The sequence below is a fragment of the Lactuca virosa genome, chromosome 4 (genome assembly GCF_052849685.1).
Source record: "Lactuca virosa cultivar CGN04683 chromosome 4, Lactuca_virosa_CGN04683_v6, whole genome shotgun sequence".
Taxonomy (NCBI): Eukaryota; Viridiplantae; Streptophyta; class Magnoliopsida; order Asterales; family Asteraceae; genus Lactuca; species Lactuca virosa.
In genome coordinates this window covers 533,789,478-533,803,376 of record NC_136429.1, presented here as the reverse complement: position 1 = coordinate 533,803,376, position 13,899 = coordinate 533,789,478, and the positions used below count along the sequence as shown (strand labels likewise).

General features: G+C 38.0%; 1 protein-coding gene across 3 annotated transcripts; it reads left to right on the top strand.

The window, feature by feature from the left end:
• Positions 1 to 9,973: 9,973 nt before the first annotated feature.
• LOC145109572 (sister chromatid cohesion 1 protein 2-like) lies at positions 9,974 to 13,850 on the top strand. Of its 3 annotated transcripts, none has more exons than XM_079046759.1 (10): positions 9,974 to 10,355; positions 11,185 to 11,563; positions 11,646 to 11,683; positions 11,787 to 12,164; positions 12,271 to 12,406; positions 12,618 to 12,733; positions 12,817 to 13,149; positions 13,223 to 13,244; positions 13,366 to 13,486; positions 13,553 to 13,850. In XM_079046759.1, exons 1-10 carry the CDS (start codon positions 10,223 to 10,225, stop codon positions 13,664 to 13,666), a joined length of 1,770 nt encoding a protein of 589 aa, XP_078902885.1. In that variant the 5' UTR covers positions 9,974 to 10,222; the 3' UTR covers positions 13,667 to 13,850. The 3 variants fall into 3 exon arrangements, with proteins under 3 accessions (XP_078902885.1, XP_078902884.1, XP_078902886.1); XM_079046758.1 differs by having other exon boundaries at positions 9,975 to 10,355; positions 12,808 to 13,149; XM_079046760.1 differs by lacking the exon at positions 9,974 to 10,355 and adding an exon at positions 10,728 to 10,937 and having other exon boundaries at positions 12,808 to 13,149.
• Positions 13,851 to 13,899: the final 49 nt, after the last annotated feature.

Below are 13,899 nucleotides of genomic sequence, written 5' to 3'. Positions count from 1 at the left end.
GGGTAAAGCCAACGTAGTAGCAAACGCCCTAAGTCGGAAAGAATATTCTGGTCGAAGGGTCAAATCATTGACCATGACTATCCATTCTCACCTGTCCACACAAATAAAGGAGGCTCAAATCGAAGCCTTAAAACCTGAAAACGTGGCGGGTGAATCCCTTAGAGGGATGGATAAGAATTTGGAAGTCAAGGGTGGCGGAGCCTTACATCTCATGGACCGGATCTGGACACCGAGACACAGTGGCTTCAGAGACTTGGTCATGACCGAAGCGCACAACACTCGATATTCCGTCCACCCAGGTTCAGATAAGATGTATCTGGATCTTAAAAATTCTAACATGAAAGCAGAAGTTGCTACCTTCGTGAGTAAATGCCTTACTTGCGCTAAGGTCAAGGTCGAATACTAGAAACCCTCCGGTTTACTACAACAACCAGAGATACCAGAATGGAAGTGGGAGCGGATCACTATGGACTTCATAACCAAGTTGCCCAAGACAACGGGTGGACTTGATACCATTTGGGTCATCGTCGATAGATTGACCAAGTCCGCACACTTCCTGCCTATCAAGGAAACTGACAAGATGGAGAAGCTCACAAGAACATACATTCGAGAGATTGTACGACTGCATGGTGTTCTTATATCCATTATCTCCGATAGAGATAGTAGATTCACTTCGAGGTTCTGGCAGTCGCTACAAAGTTCCCTAGGAACAAGACTAGACATGAGTACAACCTGCCATCCTCAGACCGACGGACAAAGTGAGAGAACTATCCAAACATTGGAAGATATGTTGCGAGCCTGTGTGATCGACTTTGGAAAGGCATGGGATACTCATTTACCCCTTGTCGAGTTTTCCTACAATAATGGTTACCACACGAGCATCAAGGCTGCTCCATTTAAAGCCCTCTATGGCCGGAAGTGCAGATCCCCTCTGTGTTGGGCTGAGGTGGGTGACACCTAGTTAGCTAAAGGACGAGTTCCTGATAGCACTCTCACTGGTCCGGAAATCATTCGGGAAACGACATAGAAGATCATTCAGATTCGTGAACAATTGAAAGCCTCTAGAGACCGACAGAAAAGCTACGCAGACAAACGAAGGAAACCTTTGGAATTCCAGGTGGGAGACCGAGTCCTTTTGAAAGTCTCACCATGGAAGGACTTGATACGCTTCGGAAAGCGTGGGAAGCTCAATCCAAGATACATAGGGCCTTTCGAGATTCTCGCTAGAATCGGCCCTGTAGCTTACAAACTCAACCTACCTCGCGAACTTAGTAACGTACATTCTACTTTCCACGTCTCGAACTTGAAAAAGTGTCTATCCAACGAGACTCTTGTAATCCCACTCGAAGAGATCGAGATCAACGAGAGCCTCAACTTCGTGGAAGAACCAGTAGAGATCATGGACCGAGAGGTCAAGCAAACGAAACAAAGCCGTATCTCGATAGTGAAGGTTCGCTGGAACGCCAAGCTAGAACCTGAATTCACTTGGGAGCGCGAGGATCAAATGAAACTGAAATATCCTCATCTTTTCACTTAGTTATTTGTAACTAGTTATTACTTAAACTCTAATTTCGGGATGAAATTCTCTCTAACGGGGGGATGATGTGACAACCCGAAATTTCTATCTTATACAAACCTTACATTTCAATCTAGTCAAACTTACTTCTGCTAACTTTTAGCACTTTTGGTGTCCGTTTGAGCATTCTGAGCTTTAATATATCAAAGAATTAAGTGAAGGAATGTGTCAGTTGAACTTGTAACCTGTCAAACAAACCTTGGCCATCAAAAGAGGAGTTCACGGCCAAACACTTGGGTTTACGGCCGTAAACTCCAAGTAGCCGTGAACCCCTTGTATAAAGGTGACACTTAGCCATTTTTCCTTTCATTCTTCAACTTCTAGCTAGAGAACTCGAGATTCTCTCCCAAGGATCTTCAACTTTTCTTCCAATCTTCACTAATGTAAGCAAACTCTTCCATCTTTGTGTGGATTACATCACTTCTACTTGATTTATCTTTGAATCCATCCACAATCCCATCTTTTATGCTTAGATCTTCAAGATCCTCAAGAACACCAAGAACACTTGTGTGTTTTGGGCCGGAAACTCCCTTTCTTAACCTTCAAACTGTAAGTCCTTACCTCCCTTTCATGTTTATATGTTAGTATTATGAACTAGGGACTTGAAAACATCAAAAATCGACCAACCAAGGGAGTTTACGGCCAAGGCAATCTCCCTTGGCCGTAAACTCTAATAAAGGGTGCATTGTTGCCCTACAATCCTTCCTAAGGCTTGGAACTTGGCCTAGAACACCTTCCCATTGAGCTAAGGACCTTAAACATCGACTTGGTACAAGACACCATGGGTTTACAGCCGTAAACCCATAAGGGCCACAAACCCATAAGGGTCGCAAACCCTTGGCCGTAAACTCATGGAGAGTTTACTCCTGGACCGTAAACTCCAATGCACACCCATACAACCCTTAGATGCAACCCTATGATCTTTTAACACTTGAATCAAAGTGTTTTCCATGTTCTAGGGTGTCTTTACTTGCTTAATTAGTGTTGTAATCACTAATTAGATACATATATATGTCTTTATATGTTAAATAGGATCAGTGTGTGTGTTCACGTCTTCCCTTGACACCCAACACCTTATCCAACACTTCCATCCAAACCACTCACTACAGGTGAGTTCATACCCCTTAATCAACCTTTTAAATGATTTTAAATGCTTTTATGGGGGGATACAAGTTGAATATCATAGTTATTATATCAATCACATGTGATTAATAACTATCAAACATATGGATTTACTATGCTTTCAAACTGTTTTACTAAACAAATGACTTCAAACTGCTTATCAAACCCTTTTACATGTTAAACTCTTTACTAAACTCACTTTATGTATCAAACCTTTTCTATTTCAGCTTATAAACTTATATATTGATTAAAACCATGTCTATTACATATATAGTTATATAAGTAAGGTGATGTTTGCATATTTAGCCCTATAATAAGCATAGATTTTTATCATTTATTAGCTAATTTATTGCATATCATGGACAAAAGATACTTAAAAGTGTTTGAATTGTGTTTTCAGTCCAAAAGCGAAGCTCGGGAGTAAAAGGAAGCAGGAGAAGCGGTCGGGAGCCCGGGAGTTGAACAAAGAAGAAAAATGCCAAAAAAACAAGGTACTCGGCGAGTAGGGTCGACTACTCGGCGAGTCTCATCGAAGATTCGAGAAGATAAAGACTCTGTGACTTACCGTGTACGGGAATTAAGGGATGGACTCGACGAGTCGGGTCGAATCTATAAAAACAGCTTCTCAGATCGACACAAGTAATTCTGGAACCCTTGGGGAGAGGCAAGCTGCGAATTAAAGTCAGAGGAGATCTGAAGAACGAAGATACAACCCTAAAATCAATTCCAAAGGAGATTTGAGGCAAATTTACATCATTCTTACTTTAATCTATTGTTTTTCATCATGGTTAGACTTTTAGATTTCGTTTTTGTGCTGTTAATTACCTCAATCATGAGCTAAAACCTTTAAACTTCTGTTTGGGGAGACAATATTGATACTATGGTTTGATTTATGGTAGGATTAATTTAATATTGGTGATTTTGTTGATTCTAGCTTGTTAAAGAACCTTATGTGTGAATGATAACTATTTTTCTGTTAATAGGAAGACAATTAAGCTGCATGAACATCTCTTAGTTGTTAACCTCATATGTTTATGTGACCACTTTATCATATGTCTAGGATTAATGAACATGAAACTAGAATTAATAAGAAAAATAGGTAAATTCATGTGTGAGCTTGTGTGATGACCATCAACAAGAGGTTAATTAAAGGACCAAATTAGTTAACCATTACAAGTCTAAATTAACCCGAATAAATAACCTAGTGAATTGAATTAAATTAGACAACTGGCCACTGTTTGAGTTAGTTTGTTCTCTAAGGATTAGTGCAACGAACGTGAATCTAATCACTTGAATCGGTAGCCAATAAAAGAATTAATCTATTGCACTATTACCATAATATCAACCATAGGATCAATTGAGTTGAACTAAACAGAAGTTCCCTTCGTCATTGAATTTAGTTGAATCTTTGCTTTTCTAGTTTTTAGTCTAAGTAATAGTTAGTAAGTTTCTAGTCTTGTAAAACTAGAGAAAACCCCTTTTCATTATTTAATTTAGATAAAATTAGTTTTTAGTTTTAATTTACCGTTCCCTGTGTTCGATACCCTACTTATTTAGCTTTACCACAATTGATAGGTCCACTGCCTTTGTGTGTTTATTTTATAATTAAAAGTAGGTTTAAAACTAGTTGGCTTTACACACATCATAAGGATTGAAGGACTTAGGACTGCCAAATCACTTTATTTCCTGTTCCTTGTTTGGTTGTGGACTTAGAGTACCCCGTTGTTTGTCCGAGTGTCGTTGGATCCTTAGCTATATATTATGTATATATGTATAGATATAACGACTTTTATCTCAGTTCAATACATCCAGTAATACAAACGATTCTACTAGTAACTATAATAGGTATAGTTAGGGATTTACTACTCATTACTACTAGTTCAATGAAGCATACAAAGAGTCAGTTCATTCATGAGTCAATACTTACTATTATGAGAAACTATACAAGTATACTATGATGAGAAACTATACAACGATACTATTATGAGAAACTATACAAGTATACTATGATGAGAAACTATACAACGATACTATTATGAGAAACTATACAACTATACTATGATGAGAAACTATACAACGATACTATTATGAGAAACTATACAACGATACTATGATGAGAAACAATACATTCACTACACTAGTACATACATTACATATACAAGTATACTATAACATAAATGTGAATCAATGTTTCGGGGCATGTCTTCACTGCCATGGCCCGATTTGTTGCCAGAATCTCCTAGAGGGAGAGCGTGAGTTTGCGTATAGATCTATACTGGATTGACTATCCTACAATTTGTTGCTAGCTACAGTGGGACCTGCAGGTCTACGGGTGCCAAATGTCATTACTTCCGACATCTTTCATCGTCGTGTTTATAGTCGATAGTATGGTACAATTAATCACATAATACCTTGATATAAATCCGGTTTAAGGTAGTTAGTACATCAGTAGTTAGTATAATACAACACTACAATACTATATTAATTTCCTGTAACGACCCAATTTTCACGTCCAAAAATTTCATTTTTGATTAAGTGATTTGCAAAACGTTTGTAACAAAATATCATCCGATCATATCATTTAATAAAAACATGTCTCGTATCTGAAAACCGAATCGTAAAACATAATAATGTCAGAGTACAAATCCCAAAATATCTCATAGTGCGGAAAACAAAGAGCGTGTGTGTGATGCGCCGCTACCGCGCCAGCTCCTTCCCCTTTGCTGAAGAGGTACCTGAAACCAAAACTGAAAACTGTAAGCACGAAGCTTAGTGAGTTCCCCCACTGTACCACATACCATAATCATATAACGAACATATATTGTCAGGCATATCTGGGTGCCTGACCTACCCCTTCGGTCATCTCGACCGGATAATGGCTAGCATATCTGGGTGCTGGCCTCCCCTTCGGTCATCTCGACCGGACACTGACTAGCATATCTGGGTGCTGGTTTCCCCTTCTGTCCTCTCGACCGGATACTGGGGACTATTTCACCCCCTACTACTACCACATAACACATATCACGTAATCTATCTAGCATGGCTGGGCATGACTACCCCTTCGGCCCTATCGACCGGTAATCTGGGGACTATCTCCCCTACTGTCACTAGCACATAACATCACGTCATACTAGCATATAAATATACCAGGTAGTAGCAAACCTAGATGAATATCACAGAGACAATCATCTAATCATACAAATCCTACTGATGGGCCGACATTGAGGCCGTAGACCCACCGCTACTGGAAGGTAACTCACCTCGAAAAGTAGCTGCTGAAAGTCTGCTTGCTAGACGTCTGACTGCTGAACCGGTAATCCTCCGGCTATAAATCCATAAACATAGATTAGTCACTCATAAATACCCTTAGGTCAAATGACTGACCTACCCCTGGTCCAAGGTCAACTCCTTGGTCAAAGTCAACTTCCAGTTGACTGGACTCGCCGAGTCATGGCACAGACTCGCCGAGTCCCTCTCCTACTATCCCAGTACTAACTCATCAAGTCCCTCTTCCCACTCACTGAGTCACCCTTAACTCACTACTTGGGACGATTAGACCGACTCGTGATCCGACTCGCCGAGTCCGAGAACAACTCGCCGAGTCCCACGAGCAAATCTCCTACTTGCTTCCTAATCCTCACCAGAGCATCCTTCTTGAGGATTTGGGTTTCTGGGACTATTGCTACACGTTAAATTGCTAATTCCGCGTGCAGCTACGAAGGGTTGGACCTTCTACACTTAAACCCCTCTTAACTCAGTAACAGTTCATATGACTCGCCGAGTTTGAAGAACAACTCGTCGAGTTCCAGGCAATCTTCATAGGACTCGCCGAGTTGTTCATCCAACTCGTCGAGTCTAAGACCATCTTCATAGAACTCGCCGAGTCCACTTTGGAACTCGCCGAGTCCCTTCAACCCTCCTCCCATACAGACCAAATCTGAGACATGCAACGGTTCCAAACCATAGATCTAGGCTCCTAGGGCATGCTTATCACGTAAAGTTGCAAACTTTACGTGCATGCATGGCCCTATGAGCTCCAAAAGGCAATTCCAAGCTCTTTATGAGGTCATACACTCAATAGGGACCTCAATCACTTCAACCACAGAGACTTTACACTTCTAAGATGTCCATAAGGTCCAGATCTGAAGTCCTTTCAGAACATAGAGCTTAAACACATGGAGTTTGAGGTTTTAGGGCTTGAAAACCACCAATTAGGGACAAAAGGGGGATCTAATGAACTAGTGATCAAGGTAGGGACTTTTCTACCTGAATGGAAGCTTCTCACAGTGTAGATTTCGGATCTACTTCCCCTCCTTGCACTCTTCAACCTCCTCCTTCTTCTTCTAAGCTCCAACTTCCTTCACAAAGCCAAAATCACTCACAAGAACAATATGGGGCTAGGGTTTCGCTCTACAGCTCTCTGGAAGTGTTAGGGACAAGGGAGGCCGAGTTAGAGCATTTAAATAGGGTGCAAACACCCGGGTTAGGGTTTTACTCGTCCAGCACGGACTCGCCGAGTCTGGGACCCGACTTATCGAGTCCCTCACTTAAATCCCGTGCCAAAATCGCTCCTACTCGGTGAGTCGGGCCTCCAACTCGCTGAGTCCAAGGCAAAATGAGAAAAAATACATAAATAGAAATCGTACCAGGAATCCGGTGTTACATTTCCCCTTTGCATTCACTTTGTGATCATTTCACATAAACAATAATGTATAAGCTATATTTTGATAATGATAGTTACACTTGGGAAAATTATACACTCTTACAAGAAACAAACATACAAAACAGTCGTGCCTTGGTAGAAGGCTACTTTTAGTAGAAAATATAGGATTTTCTAAGAGTACAAACATTTACAAACATTTACAAACATTCACAAACATTCACATACTTTTACTACAAACGTTTACAAACTCGTACTTCAAACACTGTTACAAACATTTTGATGCAAACAATGACGCTAAAATATTTATGAACTCACCAGCTTTAAAGCTGATAAACTCTTTCAAAATAACTTGTATTCTCAGGTCATCAGTAGACAGGTACCGATGCCATCTTTTGAGAAGATGGAGCGCATTCAAGACTCGTCTTATATTTTGATTTACATTTTTGGTGTCATATAAACTATACAGAACACACCTGTATTAAATTATCTTATTAATGCAATGGATGATGTTGTTTGCTTGTTTACTATTATGCTGTGTTGTGATACTGTACATGACGTCCTCCACCCCTGAACGTTTTCGCCGTTCCGGTTTTGGGGTGTGACAACAGCAAATACAAATGCGTGGATATAAAGATTGTAAAAATCCAAGATCGTATGAAGAAGTTACGATGTTCAGAACACAAAACCTAAGCAACCAAACAGCTGAGGTCACGGTGGCCATAAACATGAACATCCCCGAATACCTCATTAATGATTGTCCCATGTAGGATGTCGTAGAAAAACCTAAATAAACCGTTCGTAAGTATTGAATGTGTACAAAAACAACAAGGGCTTACTTTGCAACAGAAAAATATTAAGGACTAAATGTGCAAAAAAATATTAAGGGCTAAATGTGTACAAAGTGAGAAATATATTACCATATTAAGTCATTTTTTATGGTTTACCTAAAGTAGCAGGTCATAAGGATTGAATGTGTACAGTTAAACAAGTTGAAGGGGCAAATGTGGAAGGAAAAAATCTCAGTGACCAAATGTGTACAAATCAAAAAACATATTACGCTTTTAAGTCATTATTCCTTAAACTTAATATAAAAGTAACATATTTTTTTATAGACAAAACTGAAGGTTGGTCCCTGTGGTATTAAAAAAACTTTGGATATGGTCTAAAAAGTTTCTGACTTGCATTGAAGGTCCAAAATCAAGGTTTTTCCGTGTTTTTGGTCCATGATACACTTGAAAAGTCGATTTTACCTTTTTCATTTTTCTTTCTATTTCTTTATTATTTTGGTATTTAAATAATTAAAAAAATAAAAAATAAAATCTTACCCAACCCTCTCCAGCGGTACCCTCTCTTTCTTTCTTTCTTTCTTTCTTTCTTTCTTTCTTTCTTTCTCTCTCTCTCTCTCTCTCTCTCTCTCTCTCTCTCTCTCTTTCTTTATCTCTCTCTCTCTCTATCTATCTCTCTCCTTTTTTTCTTCCAATCTCCAAGAAACAATCAAACTAAAACCAAAAACGAAATCATAGATCTTGGAGGATTACAAGTGAGTTAGGTAACAAAACTCAACAAAACATGGGCAACAAATGAAGGAGGAACTGACAATCTCGGTGCCACATTTTACGACCCAGTTGAGATCCCACAAGGCTTTTCAAGTTTAGGCTCGTATGCAGAACCAAACGACGTCCCATTTTCCGGTCATATTCTTGCTGGAAAAGATGTATCAAACGACTCCTCGAAACCCACTCTCAAATCATCAACGGAATACACACATGTTTGGAACGGTGAGTCTTTAGATATCAAGAGAGATGGTGAAGCTTACATTTGGCTCCTAACAACACCACAACTGGAGCTGATGGTGGAGATCTACACTCCGGTGAGAGGTAGCAGATTTGTACTCCGGTGAGTGGATAACAGTAAAACACAAAACACCCTCTCACTTTCGTCCTCTCTTATTTCTTCTCTGTTCACTTGTATGCCGCCATCACCATCTATGCGCCGCCATTGCAACACCATCTGAGGTTCACAGATTTACACTATGTTCTTAAATCTACACCCCAGAAAAACCTCAACTCCCTTCTCCATTCGCAAAATCTATTCACCTGGTGGGTTCATCCCAATGACATGATTTTGAAGTGTTTGGGTTAATCTAAATTGCAGGAATCGATTGTTTGAGAAGGGAGAAATCTAAGTTCTAATGCTAGGAACGATTATTTTCAAGAAAGAAATCAGATCCATGTTGAGAGAGAGAGAGAGAGAGAGAGAGAGAGAGAGAGAGAGAGAGAGAGAGAGAGAGAGAGAGAATTATTTTCTTTTATTTTGATTTTTAAATTAAATTAGTATTTGAAAAAATATAAAAAATACAAAAAAAAAATAAAAGAACATAACCGTATTTTTACATTTTTTCAGATCAAAAATATAAAAAACTTGATTTTATACCTTCTATAAAAATAAAAATGTTTTTAGACCCATCTAAAATTTTTTAAATAGCATAAGACCAATCTTTCGGTTTTGTCTTTTTATAGTAAAATAGAACCAGGAATTAAGAAACACATAAATACAGCGTTTGTCATCACATATTAATGACTCTTTCATGAAAATGTTAAATGTGTCTAAATTTTTGATTTTCTCTTTTTAAAATTGGAAACTTGTCTGCGACGCTCAAAACCTCGACCGTTTTCTTCTTCCCTCCCCATTTCTATACCACCATTTCCTCTCTCATCGCTCTTTTGCAGAGTAGTAGGCACACCATTTCCATTTCCATTTCAGACTCACAGAGTGATAATCAAACCACAAATCCCATTACATCTTTGTTTACATGTGTATTTATAAGAGAAGGGGTTTTGATCAAGTGTATTTAAGTTAAAATGGGGACGATATACAAACATATGTTAATGGGGAATAAGAAGGTGGATTTGGGACATGTTTGGATGGCTGCTCACTTTCCGCATCGTATCAGGAAAGAATTTGTTCAACAGACGAACATCAGTTCTTCTGTCGGTTAGTTGTCGGTTTAATTTTCTGTGTCGCTTTGTCTTCCATTGAAGATACAGGAATTATAGTAAGATGAAAATCACGTGAATTACTTCGATAAAAAAAATTCTTCAGCGTTTTGCAGAAACTAAAACGGGGTTCATTTATTTTTACTAATTTTGATTTCTGGTTCGTTTGTGTTTAACGTCGGTAACTATTGTTGTTCATCCGTACTGAGAGTTGTGAATGATTGTGAATATTTCAACACCAAGGCCATACATATGATTATTTGCTGTGCGATGGTTTAATACCCATTCGGTTTTTTTTTAAAAATTCTAGAAAAAATGCGATTATTTTAATCTATAAATCGTTTGTGGGTTCGATTGTTTGTATGCTTGAAACCTAGGGTTTTTTTTTTTTACTGGTTAGCGGCTAGAAGAAGATTTTTTTTCGTTACTCAACTCTTCTTTTTCTTCATTACTTGTGATTGTTGTTTTGACTGTTTGCTTTCAAAGTCAGCACCATATATTTGATGCATTTCTCACTTTTATAAAGGGGAAAAATGAACCATCTTCTGTTGCCCCACAAATTTTGGGTCGTGAAAATCGTGTATGAAATTGTATCTTAGAATTATGTTTTAGAACTTGCAAGTTTGTTGCTGAAAATTTAGGCAATATATGTTGACCTTTAAACCCTAAAAAGGGGTTTTCCTGCTTTTTCAACTTTGTAGAAAAGTGTTTGTTCATTATCCTTGCAATCTTTGTCATGGACTTTTGTTACTTTGAAACTGCTCCATACTTTTATTTCTTATATATTTAATATTTCTGACATATGCTTCTTTTTGTGTTTGACTCAGATAAAATATTGGTAGACCAAGTTCCAGTTGTAACATATAGAATCTTAGGATTTCTTCTACTAGGAGTGACGAGACTATACTCCAAGAAAGTCGAGTATCTGCTTATTGACTGCAATCATAGCCTGTATGAAATGAAAGTCTATTTTGAAGGAAGGAAAAAAGTCAACATTAACGTTGGTGGCATGTGCTTACCAGAGCCTTCAAGTCAAAGATCCAAAACTAACATTGTAGCCATGGATGCACCAGAATCTTCTAGTAGAAAAAAATCCAACACTTTCATTGATGCTATGCGTGCAGAATTCTCTTCAATTACCCTGCCAGAAAATTTTGAACTGGATGCTTTTGATCTTCAAGTTGTAGAAGATGAAAGCAGCAGCGAGTGCGTTACTTTTTGAATTTGTCAATTTTGTTTTGCAGCATTTATTTCTATCAGTTTTTGATTTGTTTCTTGAAAATCACAGACACCATGTGAAATCCAATCTAGAGATTGTTCTTCCTGGTAAGATATTCAAGTTCATGTTTTTTTATTATTAATTGTGTAATCTAGGTAGGAGATATGTTAACCTAGTTGTTGTATTTGTATGATTGTTTTCTTTAAACAGATACAGATGCATGGGAAAATGACGAAACAGGACATCACTCAGAGGCAAGCCCCGAGAATCTTCGGACAAGATTCTCCCTGGAGGATCGCCTGGCTCCCATGGAACTTGATGAGCCTAATGAAGAAGTAACTCTTCCCAAAATACCCTTTCTTGAACAAGATCCAGAATGGAGGAACACAAATTCTTGTGATAACTACATGACATTTGAAGATAGAAATGATAAGCATCAAGATGAAGAAGAGTGTACAACTGGGGAGAAAGAAGAGAAATCAGTTTTAGAAACATTGATGGATGATAACATAACGGTCAAACCTAGTCCACAAAAATTGTCGGTTGCTGTTAACGTGACACCTCAGTCGAAAGGTCCCTCTGTTTCGGGTAAATTTTTATTATTTTGAAATCAACATAATATATGTTGTATGAATTGTTGATGAGGTTTGTATTTATTTATGAAATAAATAAATGTTGCTTGAATTGATTTCAGGTAAACATAAATCGGATAGTATGGCTGTTCGTACTCCAGCTGTCCAAGAGCGTGTTAGTGTTAGTGTTAGGGCATCAATATCAAATTCAAGGAAGCGCAAATGTGTTTATGATGATATCACTGTCATTCGTAACGTGTGAGTCATGTCATGTGATGTCATCCTTTTGTTCTACTAATTATGTGTCAACTTGCATAGAAGCCCAATCAAATTCAAATGAAGTTACTTTAAGTATTTCATACTTTCTTTCTCTCTAAGATAACAATGGAACAATCATAAATTTGTCCCAACCTAGAAGATGATACTTATTAGAAATTCTGAATGCTATTTTCTTCAATCTTGGTTGCAGGGTGTATAAAGACTGGGTCACAAATGCAAGCGATCTTGTAGCCAAAAGAACCAAAGTTCCAACCACTAGGAGTAGGACCAGGTCTTGTGATTATTTCATCCAACCTATAATTCCTTGTAAGCTTTCTTTCTTCTTTAATTAGTTTTTTGCAATGAAATGTTATTCTTAATTAAATTTGTCCCTTCATCAGTGAATGCAGGTTTTCCATCTGATTTGAGGTCTGCCATTTCCAGAATTGAGGTGGAGCAACTGCAGCTGCAATCAGCTATAGAAGTTGTTGATGATGGGGTTGGGGTAGGAATAGGATCATGTGCTGCTGCTGCTGCTATTATGCAAAAAAGTGTTGAAGAAAATGAAGCAGAAATAATTGCTCCATTAACGCCAACAACTCAATCTGCATCAAAGGCCAACCAAGAGGGCCCCACAAGTTCATGTGAAGACGTGTTTCCAATCAATGATCAAGAATTGGATAATCTTCAATCTGTTTCCAGGCAGGGGCCAAGCTCGTCACACCTACAAAACCAAGGACATGGTATGTAACTTTTTATTTATTTATTTATTTTTATCTAGAGATCTTCTGATAAAATCATGTTTCTATTTTGCAGAAAATTGGTCGGCTCTAACAAAGTAAGTTTGATGATCATATATTGGTGTTCTACTTTTTTTTTCTAACATCGAATCAATTTTTTTGTTTAAAAAAAAAAAAAAAAAAAACTCATTTGGATGTATTATTTATTTTGTTATGCAGAAGTGTTGGGGGTTACCTGCACTCTAGCTTCACACACAAGAAAGATGAAGTTGTAAAGTTGAGTCAGATTTTGAAGCAGAAAACAAAGAGAGAAAGTGCAATGTTTTTCTCTGAGATACTGGTAAGAAAGAAACAGCATCTACACATTTACAAATGGAATGGTTGTTTTGAAAAATGATATATGCAGGTTTTGAAAACGGGAGGTTATGTTGATGTTAAACAAAAGAAGGCATATGATGAGATATTTGTGATGCAAACTTTGAAGATGAAGGAAGTCTTTGGAGCAGATACCCGGGAGTGAGAGAGATGACAGCAACCCCTGTGTGTTATGGTGTTGTTTGTACAGAAGGTTATAACAGAATAGTAACTAGCTAACAAAAAGTTTCTAGCTTTTTTTTTTCCTGTTTTCTTATGAAGTTGTTTGGATCTTTAGTTCGTTAGGCTTTTACATTGGTAAATTTATGTTTTTGTTTTTTTTTTTTTAATTATTCTTCTGTTAATTAATCTGGGCTATGGTCTAATCACTTACAAATA